The sequence below is a fragment of the Alexandromys fortis genome, unplaced genomic scaffold (assembly GCF_014885135.2).
Source record: "Alexandromys fortis isolate MF-2015 unplaced genomic scaffold, M_Fortis_MF-2015_v1.1 scaffold_31, whole genome shotgun sequence".
In the NCBI taxonomy this organism is placed as follows: domain Eukaryota; kingdom Metazoa; phylum Chordata; class Mammalia; order Rodentia; family Cricetidae; genus Alexandromys; species Alexandromys fortis.
In genome coordinates this window covers 8,987,942-9,009,194 of record NW_026067974.1, presented here as the reverse complement: position 1 = coordinate 9,009,194, position 21,253 = coordinate 8,987,942, and the positions used below count along the sequence as shown (strand labels likewise).

At 52.4% G+C, this 21,253-nt stretch overlaps 3 protein-coding genes across 14 annotated transcripts in view; 1 reads left to right on the top strand and 2 right to left on the bottom strand.

Annotated features, from left to right (window-relative positions):
* The window catches only part of Osbpl7 (oxysterol binding protein like 7), a 17,439-nt gene extending 6,533 nt beyond the window's left edge, over positions 1–10,906 (bottom strand). For 2 of the 3 annotated variants that reach the window (XR_007594342.1, XM_050156685.1), the window contains exons 1-16: positions 10,552–10,906; positions 9,160–9,313; positions 8,929–9,054; positions 8,727–8,780; positions 7,217–7,330; positions 6,787–6,882; positions 6,551–6,668; positions 5,826–5,929; positions 5,515–5,607; positions 5,293–5,425; positions 5,117–5,211; positions 4,841–4,936; positions 3,754–3,891; positions 3,028–3,121; positions 1,712–1,944; positions 1,395–1,532 (exon numbers count right to left, since the gene is read on the bottom strand). Coding sequence is in view for 2 of the 3 variants with exons in the window: in XM_050156685.1 (XP_050012642.1) it covers positions 1,395–1,532; positions 1,712–1,944; positions 3,028–3,121; positions 3,754–3,891; positions 4,841–4,936; positions 5,117–5,211; positions 5,293–5,425; positions 5,515–5,607; positions 5,826–5,929; positions 6,551–6,668; positions 6,787–6,882; positions 7,217–7,330; positions 8,727–8,780; positions 8,929–9,054; positions 9,160–9,313; positions 10,552–10,856 (2,091 nt within the window). In the remaining variant the exon portion in view is untranslated. The remainder of the gene's footprint in view (positions 1–1,394; positions 1,533–1,711; positions 1,945–3,027; positions 3,122–3,753; positions 3,892–4,840; positions 4,937–5,116; positions 5,212–5,292; positions 5,426–5,514; positions 5,608–5,825; positions 5,930–6,550; positions 6,669–6,786; positions 6,883–7,216; positions 7,331–8,726; positions 8,781–8,928; positions 9,055–9,159; positions 9,314–10,551) is intronic. The other variant, XM_050156686.1, reaches the window with a different exon arrangement.
* A 1,863-nt stretch (positions 10,907–12,769) lies between these two features.
* Positions 12,770–20,538, bottom strand: Mrpl10 (mitochondrial ribosomal protein L10). The gene is made up of 5 exons (XM_050156698.1): positions 20,397–20,538; positions 18,737–18,906; positions 14,976–15,140; positions 14,608–14,752; positions 12,770–13,645 (listed from the first exon to the last, which is right to left on the bottom strand). Exons 1-5 carry the CDS (start codon positions 20,446–20,448, stop codon positions 13,389–13,391), a joined length of 789 nt encoding a protein of 262 aa, XP_050012655.1. The 5' UTR covers positions 20,449–20,538; the 3' UTR covers positions 12,770–13,388.
* Positions 15,107–21,253, top strand: part of Lrrc46 (leucine rich repeat containing 46) — a 12,205-nt gene continuing 6,058 nt past the window's right edge. The window contains exons 1-5 of one of the 10 annotated variants that reach the window (XM_050156689.1): positions 15,112–15,239; positions 18,441–18,665; positions 19,103–19,198; positions 19,525–19,655; positions 20,992–21,100. In XM_050156689.1, coding sequence (XP_050012646.1) covers positions 19,634–19,655; positions 20,992–21,100 — 131 coding nt within the window. In that variant the 5' untranslated portion in view covers positions 15,112–15,239; positions 18,441–18,665; positions 19,103–19,198; positions 19,525–19,633. The other 9 variants (XM_050156688.1, XM_050156690.1, XM_050156695.1 and 6 more) reach the window with 9 other exon arrangements.

Sequence of the window (21,253 nt, the reverse complement as noted above, 5' to 3'; positions counted from 1 at the left end):
TTGTCCCTCCTTTTTTTTTTTTTTTTTTTTTTGGTTTTTCGAGACAGGGTTTCTCTGTGGTTTTGGAGCCTGTCCTGGAACTAGCTCTTGTAGACCAGGCTGGTCTCGAACTCACAGAGATCCGCCTGCCTCTGCCTCTGGGATTAAAGGCGTGCACCACCACCGCCCGGCCCTTGTCCATCTTTTGATGTGGCAATATGATGTCATCTACAGCTGTTTCGGGCTGCATTCACAGCTGTCAGGTGGACTCAGCCAATGGGCTGCAAGCTGGATACACCTGTGCATTCTGCATAGTTTCATCTCTACCCTGTCCTTCCTGTCCCTCACTCATGAAGTCCCATGGACCATTTCCCCTCCTGGTGACAAACCCCACAAGGGATCCTCCTGATTTTTCCCACCTACTAAGTTGGGAACCCACTGATTTGTTACCTCTTTCCAGTCCCTTGTCCATAAGCCTCAAAGCCAACAGGAAGTCCCACCCAGGGGGCAACATGCAACGAGGTCCTTTCTTCCCTTCTACCTTCTCTCTTGCTAGCTGGCATCTGCACCCATGCACCGAATCTCCTCAACCAGAGAGAGAGAACCATGCAGGACAACCCCTCCACTCACCAATCTCATTGCCCAATACTCTAAGAGATCCCTGCACACTTGTTCCTGTCTGCCGTCCACGCGAGGCTGGCAGCTCCTCCACCCCAGCCTATGCCATGGTACCCGGCACAGAGTCACTCCCCACCCTCTCCTCCACCCCTGCACCCGCTGAGTTCGGTCAGTGGTGACGCACACAGAGCTCTCAGTTTCAGGGAACCACAGGCTAAGTGCCGGTTGCCCTCAGCTCTCAGGCTGATGACTTTAATGGCCCGATAATGGCCTCTGCCAACTGTTGCACACCGCGGCCTGAGTGCTCTTTCCAGAGTGCCATTGTGAGCATGCCACTTCTCCGTTTCAAGTTCTCCGTGCCTCTCAATGGCTTCGGATTTAGAAGCAAATGAAGCCCCAGAATGCACCTCACTTTCACCTACAAAGCACAGGGCTTATTTAGCCTGTGCAGCCCCATTTCTGGCTTTGCTGCAGGTGATCCGCCTTAGCCTACACACACGAAACAAACCAACGTTCCAGCTCTTTACCCAGACTTTCCCTAACCCACCCTTCAAGACCTAGCTGGCAGTGTTGCCCCCTCCCCCAGCACACCTTGGCTGTGGCTCTCACTAGCCCTCTCTAATTGTTTCACCCATATACAGAGCAGCGCTCTCCCCCCTGGCATGTGCCTGGCAAAGGGCCACTGCTTTCTATTCTCCTCTACCCATTGGCCCTGCCGGCCCACCTTCTGGTCCCCGAAGCCCAGGCCTTCCCCTGCCCCAGCAGTGAGAACAGCCCTCCCACCTCAGGGCCCATACCTGCTCACTGATAAAACGGAAACCCCGGTCAGGCCGCTCACACTCGTAGGTCTCTCCCAGGACGGGGTTAAAGGGCTTGCATCCTGCCCGGTGGTACGTGGAGGAGTAGGCAGAGACAGCAAAGGCGGCAATGTACACCTGTGGGAAGGCCAAGGAGGGTGCCACATACGCAAGGACACCCCAGGAAGGAGACAGCAGCCCATTGCAAGCAGAGTCTGGAGTTTAGACGCGGTGCTTCAGCACCAGGGACCCACCCTGGCAAAATTTGGGAAGACAGACAGAACCCCAGGGAGGAACGGGTGACCCTGGGTGGGTACCATGCGCTCGCAGGGGTCGGTCATGCGGCTGGCCTGGTCCAGGAGGTTGCTATACTCCAGCTCCTCGCAGAGTCTCTGCAGCGTGTTGAGCGGCTCGTTGAGCTGCACGGGCATCGACACCTTGGACAGGTCTTTGCCGATGTTGTTGCGGAGGATGTTCCACAGGCTCACATCTGTCCCAGGCCCACTGGCAGCTGGCAGGCAGCGGCGGCGAGGGGGCCCTACAGCAGGCCCTGGAGCACACGCCCGTGGGCCAAGGCAGTCATTTTAGTCTCTTCTGGGACACTAGTGCTCCAGAGAAGCCAGGCCCACTGCACAGGACTGCTTCCTAAACTCCTGAGGCATGCTGGCATTGCCTCCTCGGGCAATGCTGGATCCGCCTGTTGTGAGCCCCTGGATGGGCAGCAGAGCTGAGAACCACCCAGACAGCACAGTGCCACTGTCATGCACAAGTGCTCAGAAGCTGGGCCTAAGCCTCAACCTTGCCTCTGTCCCCTGATGAATAAAACAGAAGCTGGGATGTGGAGCATCTGCTGCCCTCCCCGCAGTTTTGTGCAGGGACAGGGTCTCCTTGGGTCTGCGCTCACTGTGTAGCTGAGGATAATCTTGATCTGACCCTCCCACCTCCACCTCCCGAGTGCTGGGATTCCAGGCCTGTGCCACCACTCCTGGTTCTGGGGGCTGAACCCAGGGCTTTGTACAGATAAGGCAAACACTCTACAAGCCAAGCTAAACGTCCCCCGTCCTCAGCCCCTTTTCTAGAAGAAGAAATAAGGTGGGCAGTGGTGTCCCCAGCCTTTAATCCCAGCACTCAAGAGGCAGAGGCAGGCGGATCTGAGTTCGAGGCCAGCCTGGTCTACAGATCGAGTTTTAGGACAGCTAGTGCTATACAGAGAAACACTGTCTCAAAAAACCAAAACCAAAACCAAAAAAAAAAAAAAATTTTAATTTAATTAAAATTCAAAAATAGAAAAGAGAGAGAAAAGGAAATGGGTTCTGGAAAGTAAAGTGATGGGCCCAGGGCTACTCTGCTAAAAGCCCAAGCAGAACCGTCTGTCCCCCCTGTCACAGCCTACTGAGCCATTCCACACTGCTGAAAGGAAGGCCAGCACCATCTCCAAGCCTGGTCAACCTCCCAGAACAGCCCCCCAAATATTCCCCAACTCATGGTTCCAAGGTCAATTCTGGAATCAGTACCCAAAGACAAAAGCCCACCAGACACAAAGGACTGCCTCTACATGGACCATGAGCCAACAGCTTCTCCACACACACACTCCAGTTCACCCTTGGCCCCTGCCTACTCGTCCAGTTGGTACCTTTCTGACAGCGGTCGGCTCCCCTGAGGTCCAGCACCTCCTCAGACAGGCTGGTGGTGATCTCACTAGCGCACGACTCCTCCTCCTCAGAACCCTGAACAGGGAGAGTGGACAGGTAGGGTAGACTAAATGGCAATGCCCAGGACCTGGCAAGAATACATCAGTTAACTCTTTGATGAAAGAGAAAAGACTGGGTGAGGGGGACTTTAGGCCCTAAGATATCATCCTGTACTTGACTGGTAGAAAAGAGCTTGCTCCGGGTGGTGGTGGCGCACACCTTTAATCCTTACACTTGGGAGGCAGAGGTAGAGGGATCTCTGTGAGTTCAAGGCCAGCCTGGTCTAGAGTGAGTTCCAGAACAGCCAGGGCTACAGAGAGAAACCCTGTCTCAGGGAAAACAAAACAAAACAAAAAATAAAAAACAGAGCTCGGGAACTTGGCAAGACATAGAGAAGAGGGAAGTTGAGGGGGACTGAGATTCGGAGTCTGGGGACATGGGGGTCAAAGGAGCGTGAAAGCTGATGTGGGATCATGGGAAGATGACTTCAGAGACCACAGTAAGGTAAGGCGTGACAAACTGGGAGAAGAGGTTTCTAAGAGCCGCGCGATGGGTAATCTCTCAGAGATAGCTGCCAAGGTGGCGAGAAAGGACACAGGAATCTCGGGACCCCAAACCCATCTTCCCCACGTCCCTCCACTCCTGCTACCGTCTTCCTCTTCCCTCACCTCGTTCTCAGAAGAGCTGGCGGAAAGGAGAACCTCACAGGCATCGAAGAACTCCGTGTGGGAGTCAGCTAGGGACAGCACACTGCTTTGGGAGAGCTGGGGGGTCAGCTCTCGGCCTTTCATGTACAGAGCTTCTTGCTGTGGAAGACAGATGGACCTGAGACCTCAGAGGCCATCGGAGTGAGAGTTCCCGGAGAGGGAAGCCACACACACACACACATACACACACTGCACCAGACTCAATTCCTGCCAAGCAGGAGAAGTACCAGAGGGGAGGAGAAGGGTGAAGGGAGAGGGAACAACTTGGACTCGGGAAAGGTGGCACCAACAAAGCCTGGCTTCAAACCCTTTTCCTGCGCTGGCCCACTCAGCCTGGACCCCCACCCCACGAACAGGTGCAGCTGTGTCCCCAGCCTGAAGATGAGAAGACTGAGACCCAGAACACACAACTGGCATGCATTCAGACTCTAACTCAGCCTGGGTACAACTATGGGACCACAAGCCCATTGACTGGATCCTTTGGGTTTTAGCTGTATGATGCAGACATGTCCAACCGGTGGCCCGTGAGCTCTGCCCGACAGAATGTAGCCGAGAACAGCTATGAATCCAGTCCAACGCAAAATCATAACTTACTTAACACATCGTTAAAAAAATTGTTGGCAATTTTGTTGTCGTTATTGTTAACTTCATTATATGGTTCTGGAGTGTGAATTTCGTACAAGACAATGACACGTTGCAATGTCAAAAGGCTGGACTGGCCCGGTAGAAGGTAAGAACCAATGCCTCATAGGCTCTGAAGTCAAAATTCTCAGGGGCTGGACATGTGGCTCAGAAGCAGACTGCTTGCCTGGAAGGCTCAGGGCCCTAGGTTCAAGGCTCAGTACTGCAAACCAAACACGACGTGAGGAGATACAAGCTGCCTGGAGGACCCGCCAAGAGAACCGTGATGCGGTGTAAGAGCAAGGTAAGCTGGGTCTCCTCCCACCCCTCCCCCACCTACTTCCAGACAAAAATCAACCCTGTGCTCTGCCCCTGGCCCTCACCCCTGGGAGAGAGCCAGCACCCACTGTCCATCCTCGATCCTCACCTCCTCCGGGTTGAGGGAACTGAAGGAGTCTGCCGTGGTGTCTGAGGAGATGGAGAGTGAGTGGAGGCGTCTCTGACCATCTGGGGCCTCAGAGACCTGAGGCAGAGGGTGAGCAACCAGGGTGGGAAAGCAAAATCCTCCCCACCTGCCACCCTCACCCACTCAGGACAGCCTCTGCCAACCCCTGAGCCCTGGCACAGATTTGCCGAGGGGACCTGCAGTCCCATCTCGGTCTCAGGCCCTCCCTCCAGTCAGCGGCCATGTCCCTGAGCTCACCGCCATCTGTGACAGCTCTGAGCCCTGATGCAGGTCTCTCAGTCGATCCCGTTCTGTGGTGAGGGCAACCAGGACGCTGCTAAGGGAGTTGTGCACTGCCGGGGCAGGCCAGACGTCAGACCCTTCTTCTCCTGACTTCTTGACCCACCTGGGGCTACCACCCAGCCTGTACATACCCTTTTGAGCCAGGGCCCAGAAACTGCGCTGCAGGTGGGCATAGTCTGGAGGTGGCAGCCCACGGTGGCCGGAAGAGTCCCGAGACTCCAGGTACCGAGACAGGTTGGGAACAGAGCCATGGAGACGACCAACCTGGCAGTGAACATGAGGGGTGAAGGGACAGCTTCCTGATGTCCAGGGCATTGCATCCCTGCAACTTGAGGCTTGGACCCCCATCTCACCCGTCCAATGGTGTCATCTTTGGCAAAGCCCTGTGTGCACCACATGCGACTGGTCCTTTTTCCCTTCTTGGGTCTCTCAGTTGTCACCGAGGCCTGGCAAGTTGAGGAGTAATTTCACTCACAGGGTTGGAAAAAGCCATGGAGGAGAGCACAGATCACCAGGCACATGGGCGTGGCATGCCGGCAGTGACCCAGACAGAAAAGAAACAGCCTGGAGGCTGCTGAAACAAGGATGAGGCAGGCAACCCTGTCCCCCAAAGTGACAGGGATGAGGGGCCCAAGCAGTCTCTGCCTCCTCCCTTGACCCTTACCTGGTGTGTGGGGATCACAGGGGCGGAGGGGATTCGGTGTAAGGACTCCAGGCTCTGAAGGAGTCTGTGTAATTCCTGGAGCTTACCCTGGCATTCTGAGAGCGCTGGGGGAGAAGGAAGGAGGGGACATTGCTCTCCTAAAAGTACCGAGGTTTCCAGTCTGTCCTATCCCTTTTTTTCTATCCAGTTGGCACCCAGGGGAGTCTGACACTGTTTCCTCTCTTCAGGAGCTTAAATCATTTCCAGTCTTGTGGCACAGCCGCTTCTGATGATTGTCTGGGAGGCCAGTAGTCTACCCCACCCCATCTGCAGAATACCCCCCACCTCTTCTGCCTGTGCCCAGGCTGGGTGTCCTTACTATCTGTCTCTCCTTATTTATACACACTACCTTCTCTGGGTCACTATCCCGGTCTCCGGCTGCAGGAACTCAATTCTAGGGCACAGTCTTTCCCTGTTGCTATTCAGAAATGTTACTGCATTGGCCTCAGGCAGGACTCTTCAAGTGAGCTGCGTGCTTAGGGCATGTGCCTACTATCTCCTGCAAATTGGGGTTCCTAGGGGCACTAAGAAGATTTTGATCATCTTGGAGGCAGAGTGTGTTTTCCCCAGAAGAGGGGGTCCCTCCAAGGAAGTAATGGAGATAACACTTTCCCTTCATGTTGCTACTGCCCAGACCTGAGAACATGGGCCCTACCCACAGAGGCCCTGGGGTCAAGGACCCTCACCGTGAGAGCAGCGGTCTAGCCCATCACTGTCCCTCAGCCAGGATGATACTTTCTCTCGAGGGCCAACCCCAGGTAAGGCGGAGGCACTACCTGCTGTTAGCATCTGGGTACCAGGAACCTGTGGGGGTAAGCCAAGGGTCAGGAAAGATGGTGCCCAGCTCTCTGGTTCTCAGTTCCCCACAGCCTCCATCCTTAAATCTTCACATCAGCCACCCTCATGCCTGGGCCCTTCTTACCTTTCGATGAGCGGCACCGGGCATGTCCAGGCGCTGGGCCAAGCGATGGGCTCGGAGCTGGGCCACCCAGCTTTGGAACAGGTCCTGGGATTTGATCTGCAGAAATGATGGAGAGAGATAAGAAGGGAGGAGTTGCTTTCCAAGAGCAAAACATCAGGTCTCTGATTACCAGGCAAGCAGGGAATTTCCCTAGAGCACCCAGTTTATACAAAACCCCGTTGCAGACAGAGTACAATGCCCCAAGCATCGGAGCTCCGAGATGTGTATCCATTCATATAGCAGCCAACCATGGGAGCGGGCCCACTCCTGCCTGCTTCGCACGATTGAGACGTTCTTCTTGTCAAACTCAGAGAACCCTTAGCGTCTATGTTTGTGCCCCGGCACCTCTGCCAGGCTAGTGCCCAGAACACTTTGTTCCCAGGGATGTCACCTTTAGGTGGTAGATGTTGTCTTCTGTGTCAAGGTCAATGCGCTGGGCCTTTTTGTTGATGGACATGACAGACAGCCGGACATCAATGGAGCCATGGAGCTTCCCCTTGGCGATCTGGAGTGGAGGGTTGGTGGAAGACAGGGGACTGCCTTGAGGTTCCCAGAAGCACAGAGTCACCATCTCCTTGAGGCCACTCAAGACTCACACGCCAAGCACCGCAAGTCATATATGAAAGGGCTCGTTGATCACCTCGTGTACATAGAACACTATGCTGTGCCCAACTTCATGCAGGTCTGAGAAGTGATCAAGGACAAAACACTGCCACCCCTGGAGCTCTATGTGGTGGAAAACAGAATGCCCTTTGGAAGGAACCTGAGGTTCCACCCTGTTTCTTGTTCCCAGCACAAGAGGAAGACAAGGACAAGGGTGACAAAGCCCCTGGGCACTTAGTTTGCAATGAGCATCATCCAGATAATGGCACGGGTGGCTGAGTGTGCCCCCTACCCCGTGTCAGCAAGGAAAGAGGCTGAAGGCCAGGGAAGCAGTTGTCTCATAATATTTTGGGCTCTAGGAGCCACAAAGAAAACCAAAATGCACACATGCTAATATCCAACGGTAAAAGGTACAGTTTCTACACATAAACTACATACCATGGCTGCACCCGTTAGCCATTCCTAGAGGACTTCTAATACCTAACGCCATGTCAATGCTGTGGGAATGGTGATTCTAGTGTTTAGGGAATCACAGTGAGAAGAAAACCTGCATGTGTTCAGTACAAATATACTTCCTTTAAAAAGATTTATTTCTGGGGGCTGGAGGGATGGCTCAGCAGTTAAGAGCATTGCCTGCTCTTCCAAAGGTCCTGAGTTCAATTCCCAGCAACCACATGGTGGCTCACAACCATCTGTAATGAGGTCCGGTGCCCTCTTCTGGCCTTCAGGCATACACGCCATCAGAATATTGTATACATAATAAATAAATAAATATTTTTAAAAAAGATTTATTTCTTTATTATGCATACAACATCCTGCTTCCATGTATGCCTACAGGCCAGCAGAGGGTACCAGATCTCATTACAGATGGCTGTGAGCCACCATGTGATTGCTGGGAATTCAACTCAGGACCTCTGGAAGAGCAGCCAGTGCTCTTAACTCTAAGCTATCTCTTTAGCCCCACAGATATACTTTCAAAATGTGTGTGTGTGTATGTGTGTGTGCGCGCGTGCCTGTGTGTGCACATGTGTGTATGTGTGCCAGTGTGTGCACATGTGTGTATGTGTGTCTTGTGTTTGCGCACGTGTGCGTGTGCGCAGGCGCGTGTGTTTAAATTGTTGACTCTGCAGATATGGAGCCTAAGGATGCAGAAAGTCAACAGTAACTCGGCGGAGGCTGCTGAAAAGTGGAACTGAGTGAGATTCAGACTCCGCTCTGGCTAACTCAAGGCTCCAGCCACCTGCTCCAAACATCTGGCACAGGCTCCCCCCACACCCCCAACCTGGAACCTGACTTACGTCTTGTCGTGTTGTGGCATAGTGGAGGATCCCATCCTCAAGCACAAAGTACCTCTGTATGGAAGGGGCAGGACCAGGCAGCCAAGAGCGTGGCGTAGGGAGAGAGCAAACACACACAGTTGTCTTCTCCTGCAGCACGCATGAATGCCCGGGCTGGCCAACAGTTCCCACAAGTAGCTCCTCCCTTGCCCTGACACCCTACCTTGTGCCAGCCCTTAAGAGGCCACTTCCTCTTCTTCAGCAGGTGTCCTTCCTGTCTCTCAGGCATGATGTCCTCTGCTCCCAGTCTGCCCCGAGGATCCTCTACCACCTCCCACAGCTCGGAGGCCTGTAATCCAGGGTGGATAGGGGGCAGCAGCTGGTTAGCCTGCCACCTCAGCCGATCCCCCAGGGACCCAGGGTAGGCCCAGCCACCACTACTTTCTACTCAGACCTGCTGGGTGCTGCTGGGCTTTGACGATTGAGTGCTCTCAGTCAGGGAGGGAGTGTCTCTTTCCTGGAAGTCCATGAGGAAGGAGAGGGTACTCCCTGGTGAGGAGGGCAGAGCAGGGGGCAAGGGAAGGGTGTCACCTTGTCCTGGGAAATCCCTTGAAGCAAAAGAGAGAACCATGAGTACGACCCTGCTGTCCTGTTCCCCACCGCTCCTGCCCTAAGATCCACATCCCCCACTTGCATGCCAACCCCACACCCCCAGAATGCCTTGACACCACCATGGATCTCGCCAGCAGCACCCAACTCAGCCCCCCACTGTGGCCACTGCCAGGGGGGTAAGTTAGCACTCAGTATATGGCTTCACCCTGGACATACACCCCAGGAATCCAGGAAATGTTGGTTCCTTGGGGTTGGGGAGGAAAGAAAGAAGAAGGTTTAAGAAGAGATGGAAGGACTCAGAGACTAGGCGGGCAAGAGCTCCTCAGTTCAGCTGCCTTTTCCTCTGGGATCTCTTTGCCTACTTCTACGGCTTGGCCACGACTGCCCTGCAGACCACCCCTTAGCTGCCAGTGCTTCTGCTCCCATTTTCTGCACAGGGAAACTGAGGTCTGAAGCAGTCCTGTTTTCCCACGCCTCCTCCCTCCAAACGTGCCCCGAGGATAACCACCTTGGGATTTTTTCCCTGCTCCTCCACCTACCACGTCAGTCCTCCGTGCTCCTGAGAAGCACCTCCCACCCAGCAGGTGCAGGACCCTGGCTGGCTGAGACACTGTGGGTGGGAGAAGAGGTGACCAGGAACATGACCAGGTCTGTCCAGGTCCCGCGGTAGTGCCCACAGGCGCCCTTGGCACTGGTTCTGGCCGTCCTGGCTCCGCCGGGAGATCAATAATGCATGAGGCTGTGTGTGTGTGTGTGTGTGTGTGTGTGTGTGTGTGTGTGTGTGTGTGAAGGGGGAGGGGACTGGAGGGGTGATGTTCTCCTGTGTCTGGGGAAGCAGCTCAGAGCTTATGCAGCTAGCAAGCACCTGAGGAGTTAAGGCCAGAAGGGACAGGAAAAGGCAGTGGAAGTGTGGCCAGGAGGTCACAGCAGAAGGACCCAGACTGTAAGAGGCTGACCCAAGGGGAAACTCCTGCATTTGACCATTTGAAGTTTCCAAACTCTTCCGGTGTTTGGGTATTTCTATGCCCTTGTCCGGGCCCCTAGGACCTGGGCCATTCGCTGCTGGCTCCCGGCAGAGGTGGGAGGTGTCTGGCAGTAGGAAGGAGATGAGCCAGGTGAGTGTCCCCCTAACACCTCCATTCTCAGCCTCTTCACTGGAGGAGCAGACCCTCCAGCTCCAGAGGAGAGGAAGCCCTCCCAGTAATGTCAAGTGGTGCCAGCAAGGCCCCCTTACCCCAGAGTCCATGGACGCCCTTGCTTCTTGGTCCGTACACTGATCCGCCTCTGAGTCACTGTCCCCGAGTCGCCAGCTACCTCTTCACAGAGCTGAGCAGTGGCAGCAGCTGCTGCAGGAACCAGGAAGGAAGGAGACGTCGGAGCCTCCCCTCCAGCCGGATCTCCCCACCTGCCCCTCCCCCGTCGCCTCCTCCCGCCAAGCTCCGGGCTGCCGCTCAGCTCTGCCCCCCTGCTCCCGGGAGGACTAAGGACCGAGTGGTAACGAATGACTTGGAATTGAGGGGCGCAGTCCCCACTGGGCATAGTTCCACGTGAATCAGAGGACTGGAAAAATGCTGGCTTCCAGCCACAGGAGGTAAAGGATTTGTTCATTCAGGCTAGCATGGCCTTGACCCTGGGAGCACTCAAGGCCATTTCCTGATACAACCGGGCCTCTCGGTTTACACCTGAAATAGAGGGCGTATTTTGGACTAGCAAAGATATCAGGTTGACTGTGTAGGGACAAAGATGTCCTCCCAACTCACACCACCCCTGCATACTCTGGGACTGGATAAGACAAACTATGCCAGAAGACTAGTCAGCAGGCCACTGAAGGGACAAGGGACAGCTGAAAACCCAGAGGCTATTCACTGCTAGGATGGCTTACCAGGTCGGCTGTGGGGCTCAGGAGAGGCCGGTGCAGTGAGTGTCTGGGGTGGGACCAGCTATGGGGCAGTCACAGGCTGGTTGTTGTTATAAAGGAAAGCCAACTTGGGAAAGCCTCTGACCCTCAGACACCTTTACCCACTGCTGGAACACTAAGTTCAGTTGCTGAAGTAGTCAAGAATTGGCTCTTGAGAAATACCTACAATTCATCCAAATGGACGTGCTCTGACTGACAGGTTTGGTTCCTAAGAAATGGCGGCACCACAAGCAGATGTGGGTGTGAAGGCTCTACTATGGCCTCAGAAATGATGTGGAGCACTTGTCTGCTCCACCTTGTCAGACTCAGGGATACCTGGTGTCTGGGCTCCCTTCAGTACCTCAGCCAGCATGGATGCAGCCTTCCAGGAGGGAGTGGGCAGCACCAGTAGGCCTCTGGAAGCAGAGCCACCCGGTGGCACTGGGCAAAGCTGCTGACATTCAGAGCCTCAAGGGCCTTTTAAATGATTGAGCATCCCTGGGCATCCGCAGAGCTGGGCTCGGTAAGAAGCTGGTCCTGGCACAGGCCAGAGGATAGCTGCTGCAGATCTCCAATCCCAGTGTCTGTCCGGGACTGAAGATGCTATGGCATGGCTCCAAGTCTGGGAGAAAGGCTGAGGAGCCACTCCTCATTCAACACCATCCATTCAGGATGTGTTCCGATCAAGGGCAATGCAGGCCACAGGCTAAGCACCTTTCTTGTTAGAGGTACCGCTGGCTCTCCAAGACCCAGGGAAGGTCTCCTGTGACAGCACCCCAAGAGCCGGGAAGGCCTCTTGTGACAGCCCCCCAAGACCCGGGAAGGCCTCCTATGACAGACCCCCAAGACCCGGGAAGGCCTCCTGTGACAGCCCCCAAGGCCCGGGAAGGCCTCCTGTGACAGCCCCCCAAGACCCAGGGAAGGTCTCCTATGACAGACCCCCAAGTCCCAGGAAGGCCTCCTACAACAGCCCAGGACCCGGGGAGAGCCTCCTGCGGCAGCCCCCAGAGTCCATATTAAGTGAATTCTAGGCTGGGGCATGGTAGTGCACGCCTTTAATCCCAGCACTCGGGAGGCAGAGGCAGGTGAATCCCTGTGAGTTTGAGGCCAGCCTGGGCTATAGTTCCAGGATAGCTAGGACTGTTACACAGGGAAACCCTGTCTCAAAATACCAAAAAAAAAAAAAAAAAAAAAAAAAAAAGTGAATTCTAGCTCCCCCAGATTTTTTGTGCCACCAGCCACAGCCTTCATGAGGATATGACATCTGTAAGGGCAGGTGACTAGGGAGGAGGGTTTTTAGGAAGGAAAGCGAGAATTCAGAGATAACCCAGAGAATAACCATAAGATGAAGAGTCCAGGGCTGGAGACTCGGCTGTCAGCACCTGTTGCTCTTCTGAAGGACTCGGGTTTGATTCCCACCCACACTGTGGTTCACCATCACCAGCAACTCTAGCTCCAGACCTGATGCCCTTTCCTGAACATAAGTACGAGGCACACACGTGGCAGAGATTTAAACTTAGGCACAGTTTTACACATAAATCTTAAAAGACAAGAGTCCATAAAACATATTTTATTTTTAATCACAAAGAAGTTTCCCCACCCCTTCCACAGCCCAGCAAACCCCAGGGCGGGACACTGAGCTCTGAACCCACCCAGGATCTGCTTCTGGGTAACTTTATGAAGAAGTTCTGCTATGGAAAATTGAGGCTTCAGGGAATCAAATTCAAGGCCTTATTCAGGACTTCAAACTCTGCCCTTTCCTAAATGGTAAGGAGCTGGCCCCTGTGTTTAGTACAGCGCTTGGCAGAGGATTCAGCAGGTGCCATTCACAAGGTCCATCATGGCATGCAGAGGAACCAAGAGGGTGGCTGGGAAGACAGACAAGGGACAGTGGCCAAGAGGGCTGGGCGAGATGATTGCCATCTTCTGCTCTGTGTCTGGAGAGCTGAAGGAGGCTGTCCCTATCAGGTCCCTAGTCGGGATGACTAAAGACAACGACTTGTGAATCTGAAGACAATGGACAGCCTCATTCTGAAGTGGAATTTTTCTCTATCTTCAAGAGGCCTGTCCCTAAGGAGGTCACTGAGAACCAAGTCACACATGCCACACCCGCACTTCAAATTCTTTTAGATCTCTACCAGACCACAGGGACGGAGCTGGGTACAGCAGGCGGGCTATGACTCCGGAGCGGGGTCAGGAGGAGGGGGCTTCCCACTGGCTGGCGTGGCAGCCTCATCCTCGTGTTGCTGTTTGACATGCTGATCCAGCAGGGCAGTCAGCTGGGCAGGCTGGTGCTGAAGCAGGTAGCAGGTCTGGGCCACGAGGCAAGTGAGTCCTCCAACCAACTCCCTTTGCAGCAGGTCCAGGCTAGGCAGCTTGGCATAGTCTACGAGCCCCTGCCTGCTGAGGATGGTATCATCAATGCAGCCACCTGGAAGACCGAAGGGGCATTGGGTTTCTGAAAGTGCTCTTCTTGAGACATCATCCCAACCCAAGAACCTGCTCTCCAGGACCCTCCCCCCTTCCAGCTGGCCCTAAAATCAGGGTCACACTTGTGCCTCACCCCACTTCTGCTGTTGGGCACCAATCCCCTCCTCCTTCCCTGAAAACAAGCACCTGGTCTCACACACCCTAACTTCTTTGGAGCAGGCTCCTGGAGTGCAGAAATGAGCTGCCGTCTAAATGGCACAGATACACAGTGACAGAGATGGATGGGCTGCCACCTGCACGACACTACCGTGTGTAACCACTCAACTACACACTTACACACCGGGAGGATGGTGTATCCCATGCTGTGTGTATTTTGCAATGAAATACTAGGGAAAGAAAGCCTTGGAGTGTCAGGGGCGTGACTGTAAATATAAGTTCCTAGGAAATCTGAATTTTCTGGGGCCATAAGGAGTCTCCTCTACAGACTGAACCCCAACACAATGGTCACAGCACTGGTCCTCAGCCCTTTTTATTTGAGATACTTGTTTCCTTATTATTTTTCAGTGTTTTTACTTATTTATTGTGGGGGCGGGGAGGCGTGCACATACCACTCAGTTCTCTCCTTCTATTTTGTGGGTCCATGGCAACTGAGCTCAGATCCTCAGGTCTGGCAGCAAGACCTTACCTGCTGAGCCACACTGCTGGTCTAAGAGATACTGATACCTTCACCAGTACCCACCACCTGACAGGTAAGACTCAGAGGGCCCGATGCCCCCTCCCCTCACTGGGAGACACCCTTGCTCCCGTTCCTCCAGCACAGAAATGATGTGGGGCGGTGACACAGCACAGGTATTCAGTGACACATCAGTCCCCAAGAATCATGGTGACTCAGGCCTCATCCACCAGAGGCTCTGCCACCCACCTACCTCACCCCAGCTCTAACCGGCAGGGCTGCCCACTCACCGAGCAGCGGCATAAAAGGAACACTCTTTAAGATCCGCACCATTTCCTTGACCTTGGGCTCTTCACTGACGAGCAGCAGATTGTGCCCAACAAAAAGGGGTAGCAGGTTTTGGTATTTGGAATCTTCTAGAAAAGGCTTCAGGACCTGGGATCACAGGAAAGAATGGCTAATGGGGGGCAAGAGGAAAAAGCCACATACCTTAGTCCCAGGCTGTGCCTCAGCGTCTCCTCAGTCCCTACCCACAGTTTAGGCACCAGACTAGGTAGCTTGTCTATTAGAACAGAGGTCGGAAGTGTCCTGCAGGAGCAGCAGCTCCCAGGTCCCCTCAGCAGGCACAGGAGGAAGGCAGGCCTGAGTGGGGCAATACCTGGTTGGGGAAGACTTTTATCAAGATCTTGTGTTTCCGCAACTGGTGCCGCAGGAGAAGCTTGTCCTCTGCGCTCATGGCCACGTTCTGGCAGACGGCAATCATCCGGTGGTCTCGAAACACTGCTGCTATGTCCCGACGAAGGAGCTGGATGAGGCCTGACTCCTGTGGCAGGATGGGATGAAGAGATATGAAGATCTCGGGGTACCCCCCCCAGGAACTGGGGTGGTCAGTGGTGCCGGAATGCACAGGACTGGAGAACAGGTGGGCAGCCCGGCCTGAGGCCTATGATGTGGAACACCTCCACCATACGCTTTCTGCTTCCACTGAGAACCGCAGGCTTCAGAGAGGGAGTCTGCAAACCTGACAGTACCCGCCCTTCTCCAGACACCTTGGCAGGCAGCCTGTTACCATAGTTAACAAGAGTTACTTCAATTATAGGCTATAGTAATACAAGCCTGTAAAATGAATTCCAGCTCCTCAGGAGGCTGAGGCAGGAGAATCAAAGGTTAAGCTTGAACTGCAGAGTGAGTTTAAGACCAAATTTTGAAACTTAGTAAGACGGTCTTGAAATAAAAGTTAAAATAAAGGCTCAGGACAGAGTTTGGTAGCAGAATACTTGTCTAGCATGTGTAAATAAACAGGTTCAATTCCCAGTGCCAAACATACACACACACACAAACACACACACACACAATTACTTCAATTATCAACATCACACTGTGCTAAGGTGAATTATTTTACCAATTTTATTATTATTAGTTCTTGTTGTTGTTTTTTTTTTAAATTTTTTTATTTATTATGTATACAATATTCTGTGTGTATACCTGCAGGCCAGAAGAGGGCACCAAACCTCATTACAGATGGTTGTGAGCCACCATGTGGTTGCTGGGAATTGAACTCAGGACCTTTGGAAGAGCAGTCAGTGCTCTTAACCTCTGAGCCATCTCTCCAGCCCTCTTGTTGTTTTTTGAGACAAGGTTTCTCCCTGTACCCCAGGCTGTCCTGGAATTCACCCTTTAGACCAGGCTGGCCTCCAACTCTGAGATCCACCTGTCTCTGCTTCCTAAGTGCTACGATCAAACATGTATGTCACCACTGCCCAGCTCATTTTATCAATTTTCAGTATGTGATGGGAGGCTGGAAGATGAACCAGTGGGTAAAGGTACTTGACACCAAGCCTGAACGAAATGAGGCCAATCCGAGGACCCAGGCTGGGTACTGGGTGCCTTTACCCTGACACCTCAGGACTTCATTTTCCCTTTTTAAAATTTACATGTTATGAGTATTTGGTCTACATGTATGTCTGCACTCCATGCATGCAGTGCCCTTGGCAGCCAGAAGAGGGCACTAGATCCTGGTGGCACTGGCATTACAGGGAGAGATATGAGTTGCTATGTGGGTGCTGAGGATCCCATCTCTGTAAGAACAAATAACTGCCGAGCCATCTCTCCAGCCCTTTAACCCCTCCAACCTTTTTTTTCTTTTTTTAAATATTTATTTATTTATTTATTTATTTATTTATTTATTTATTTATTTATTATGTATACAATATTCTGTCTGTGTGTATGCCTACAGGCCAGAAGAGGGCACCAGACCTCATTGCAGATGGTTGTGAGCCACCATGTGGTTGCTGGGAATTGAACTCAGGACCTCTGGAAGAGCAGGCAATGCTCTTAACCGCTGATCCATCTCTCCAGCCCCCCCTTTTTTTTCTTTCTTTTTTTTTTCAAAGATTTATTTATTTATTATGTATACAGTATTCTCAGTATTCTGTCTGCATGTATGCCTGCAGGCCAGAAGAGGGCGCCAGATATCATTACAGATGGTTGTGAGCCACCATGTGGTTGCTGGGAATTGAACTCAGGACCTCTGGAAGAGCAGACAGTGCTCTTAACCTCTGAGCCATCTCTCCAGCCCCCCCTTTTTTTTTCTTAAGACAAGGTCTCATTACAGTCCTGGGGGATATGGAAATCCAATATTCATAACAGCCAGAACCTGGAAACAACCTAGAAGCCCCTCAACAGAAGAATGGATAAAGAAAATGTGGTACATTTGTACAATGGAGTATTACTCAGCAGTAAAAAAAAAAAATGGCATCTTGAAATTGGCAGGCAAATGACAGAAAGACAAAGATGGTATGTACTCTCTCACAAGTGGATATTAGACATAAAGCAAAGGATAACCAACCTATAATAGTCCATGACCCCAGAAAAGACAGGAAACAAGAGAATCCTAAGAAAGGCATATATGGATCCCCCTGGGAAGAGCAAGTAGACAAGATCTCCTTAGTAAATTGGCAGCATGGGGGTGGTGGTGGTAGGGGAGTAGGGAGGGGAGAAGGGGAGCAGGGAGGAGAGCATGAGGGATCAAGAAGATTGAGTTGGGTAAAGGACAGAGAGGGAGAGCAAGGAAAGAGATACCTTGAAAGACAGAGCCATTGTGGGACTAGCAAGAAACCAGGCACTAGGGGAACTTCCAGAAAACCACAAGGATGACCCCAGCTAGGAATCTAAGTGATAGTGGAGAGGGAACCTAAACTGCCCTTCCTCTGTAATCAGATTGATGACTACTTTAATCCTGGACAACCTGGAAGATCCTCCAGCTTCCACCTCCTAAATGCAAAAGATTACAGGCTTGGGACACCACACCTAGCTTCTTCTTGTCCTTTTCAAAAGACAAAACACTTCTATCACCCCTTAGAGACACAGGGAAGCTTCAGTTCCTTTGAAACAGGAAAGGGCAGGGTGTGGCAGTCACACCTGTAATCTCAGCATCCAGGAGTTTGAGAAGAGCTTGGTTCTAAGACACCCCATCTCAAAAAAAGGAAGAAAGAAAGAAAAGAAAGGCAGGATTGAAATCCCCTCAACCTGCTTAAGAGTTTTTGCTTGTTTTTGGAGACAAATAAAAATTTTTAAGGGGGCTGGAGAGATGGCTCAGAGGTTAAGAGCACTGTCTGCTCTTCCAGAGGTCCTGAGTTCAATTCCCAGCAACCACATGGTGGCTCACAACCATCTGTAATGAGATCTGGTGCCTCTTCTGGTCTGCAGCATATATGTAGGGAAAACGCTGTATACATAATAAATAAATCTTTTAAAAAAGAAAAAAAAATTTTAAATGCAGAGAGCCCAGGCAATTCAGAGCCCAACGTCAATGCAGAATCAAGTGCTTATTTTATTATAAAGAATCTGGGATGGGTGAGATGGCTCAGAGTAAAAGCATCTGCGGTGCAAAATTGACAATCTGAATTCAATCCCCAGAACTCACATCAAAGAGCTTCATGTGGTGGCGCAAGCCTTTAATCCCAGCACTCAGAAGGCAGAGGCAGGTGGATCTCTGTGATTGAGGCCAGCCTGGTCTACAGAGTGAGTTCCAGGACAGCCAAGTTACACTGAGAAACCCTGTCTTGAAAAACCAAGACAAACAAAAGAAACCTGATGTGGTTGCCTGTATCTGCATCCACAGCATTCGTGCAGCAAGATGCGGAAGCAGAAACAGAACTTGAACCTGTCTGACCAGACTCTTACAGGCAGCATGGATTAGGCAGCAGAATCAAGACTACACAGTGGGAAGAGAGAACTGACTCCTCAAAGTTGCCCTCTGACCTCCACACACACATAATAACATACACACACACACACACACACACACACACACACAGGGCTCCGAGTGGGAAAGGGCACTAATAGCGTGAGTACCTGCATGGCTTGGGGTCTAACTTACCAGCCTTCTAGCAAATAACATACACCAAGTCTCCTTACCTCCTTGGGGGGTTTGGGAGGAGGTGGCAGACATCTGGGGTGGATGGCAGGTTTGGGAGGAATATACTCAGTTATAGCCATTAGCTTCTGCCGCTCAAAATGCATGACACGACGGTGGCGGGTCACAGCCTTGGAGCCATGGCGCACGGTCTGGAGGGTGGGTAGCCATGCTGGAAGACGGCAACACAGTAAGATATGGCTTATTATCTCTGACGGACAAAAAGAACACCCCCACCCCTACAAAGAAAGACACACAGAACTAGACAAGGCACAAATGTCTTCTCCTGGGGGGGGGGCTTATCAGTGGCTCCACCCCTTAAGACTCTCATTTCTCCGGCTTTGTAACTTGCTGATTTTTGTTTTCAGACAGGATCTCTCATAGCCCAGGCTACCTTGAATTCACTACATAACTGAAGATGACCTGCCCTGCCCACTCCACCTGAGTGCTGTTTAGGACTACAGGTATTTGCCTCTACGTCTGGTTGAAGTGTGTTGGGGATTAAGTGCAGGGCTTCCGGACACGCTAAGCAAGCATGCTACCAAGATGATTACAGACCCAGCCCTCTAAAAGTCCTTCTTATGTGCAGTGTTAGAATTTTAAAAGTTATATATATTTTTTAACCTGGTGATGTTGGCGCACACCTTTAATCCCAGCTCTCTGGAGGCAGAGGCAGGTGCATCTCTGTGAGTCTGAGGCCAGCCTGGCCCTACAATGCCAGTTCCAGGGCAGCCAGAGATGTTACATGGAGAGATCCTGTCTCAAAAAAGACCACCACTGCAATTTCCAGGTATGGCAGGAAAAGGATCAGCTAGAAGGCTCTCGGAGACCGTGGAGGATTACCAGGGTGAGATGTTGTACGGTTAACGGCGGCAGCACCTGTTACGAGCGTCTGTGGAATGAGTTGGAACTGGACTGACTGTAAGCCCTACTCTGCAGATTGTTAAGTGTTATTCTTGCCCTGCACTGAACTGGTCCCAACTCCAGTGTGCTTATCTGTAAATATAACGCCTTCCTCCCAAGGTGCTTTTGCTTTAAGATTCAAATGAGGCAATGAGTGTAAAACAGTAACCGCAATCCCTGGTCAAAAGTACGGTGTCAAATCCACTCATTAAAGACCTAATGCTTGCCTACCAGCGTCAGGCACCTTGCCACTAACTAGCTAAAATGAATGGACACCGTGCTGCCCTCCACGGGGTTGAACAAACGAGACAGGCGCATTTGGCAAAAGCAGAACTAGACTGTGAACTAGCTAAGCGGGGTTGTAAATAAATAGGATACAAGCAAAGGATTTCACGAGGAACCTGCTTCACAAAACGAGGGTTGTGAGAGAAGACGGGGAGGCTGCGTTCAGGCTGGCCTTAAGAAACGATATATTAAAATCCCAGCAAGGACTGAGCAAGGGTTAGAAAAAAACCAAAGCAGAAATAAGATTGTCGTTAGTGGCACCGTCGCTGTCATTACCAGAGTGTGTATGGGGGAGAGGGTAGGGGTGGAGGGGATGGGATGTCACAGAGAACTGGACCCAATCAGATCAAGAGACCCGGCTAGTGGCGGGGTCACCGAGAGCTGTCAGAGATTACGGGAAAGGTCCGAGGGAAAGGCGGGAGAGAGCTAGAGAGCGCTGGCCTGTCCGCGGTCAGGCCCTGGGTCTCTCCTTACCCGCCCGGGGCGGGAGACCTCCTCGAAGTATCCCCGCCACCGCCGCAGCCATCGCTACAGGAAGTTCCCACGAGCGCTGCGCGGAGACGGAAGGAGCTAAGGATTGTGGGGCTGCAAGGAAAGCCCAGGGCCGGAAACAATAGGTGAGCCGCCGGATAAAGCCGCTATCCGCATGCGTAGACTCGGGCCTCTAGTGCCCGCCCCCACGCCTACGTGGCGTCCCGTCTCCTAGCAACGACGCGAGCCCTCAAGGAACCGTTCTTTTCATCCCTCCGGTCTTTTCAGTTTGCGGCCAGTGAAGTCACGCCAACAACTTCTAACTCCAGATCCTTCGCTCCGATTTATCCCCGTCTTCCACCGCACACCCAATAACTGACTCTGAACCAAACGTCCCTCTCCTTGTCTCCTCAATCTTCCCTCCAAACTGGGTTTAGCCACCGGCCAGCTAAGCTTGCCTCAAACAGCCGCTATTTACTTTAGGTCATGCCAGGAAGTGAGCAGGAAGGTGAGCGGGTAGCAGAACAATTGGACTACGGTCGGGTCAGGTTTCCGAGAATGAAGACAAGTGACAAAGGGGCTGCCCTTCTTTTCACAGCTAAGAAGGCTGCCCAGAGCACCGAGGAAGGGGAAGTCCCCATCACCGAAGCCCTTATCACCAAGAGGAACTTGAACTTCCCTGAGGATGAAGACCTGTCAGAAAAGATGTGAGTGCAGGCGAAGGGAAGGGGTAACTGAACACTGAAGCGCAGATGTTCAGTTTGCTGAGCTGCATGGATTCTGGGACTCATTTTTGTCTCTTTAGTTACACCGTACTCCAGCCAGTAGTACTTCCCAGTTGGTTTTTCTTTCTTTCCTTC

What these genes read in the sequence shown, in the direction of transcription:
- Mrpl10 (XM_050156698.1), bottom strand. Translation starts at nt 20,448, where the DNA reads ATGGCTGCGGCGGTGGCGGGGATACTTCGAGGAGGTCTCCCGCCCCGG. An exon ending in AGGTCTCCCGCCCCGGGCGG is followed by an intron (nt 18,907 to 20,396) that starts GTAAGGAGAGAC and finishes GCCGTCTTCCAG; the next exon opens with CATGGCTACCCACCCTCCAG. An exon ending in CTCCCAAACCCCCCAAGGAG is followed by an intron (nt 15,141 to 18,736) that starts GTAAGGAGACTT and finishes ATCCTGCCACAG; the next exon opens with GAGTCAGGCCTCATCCAGCT.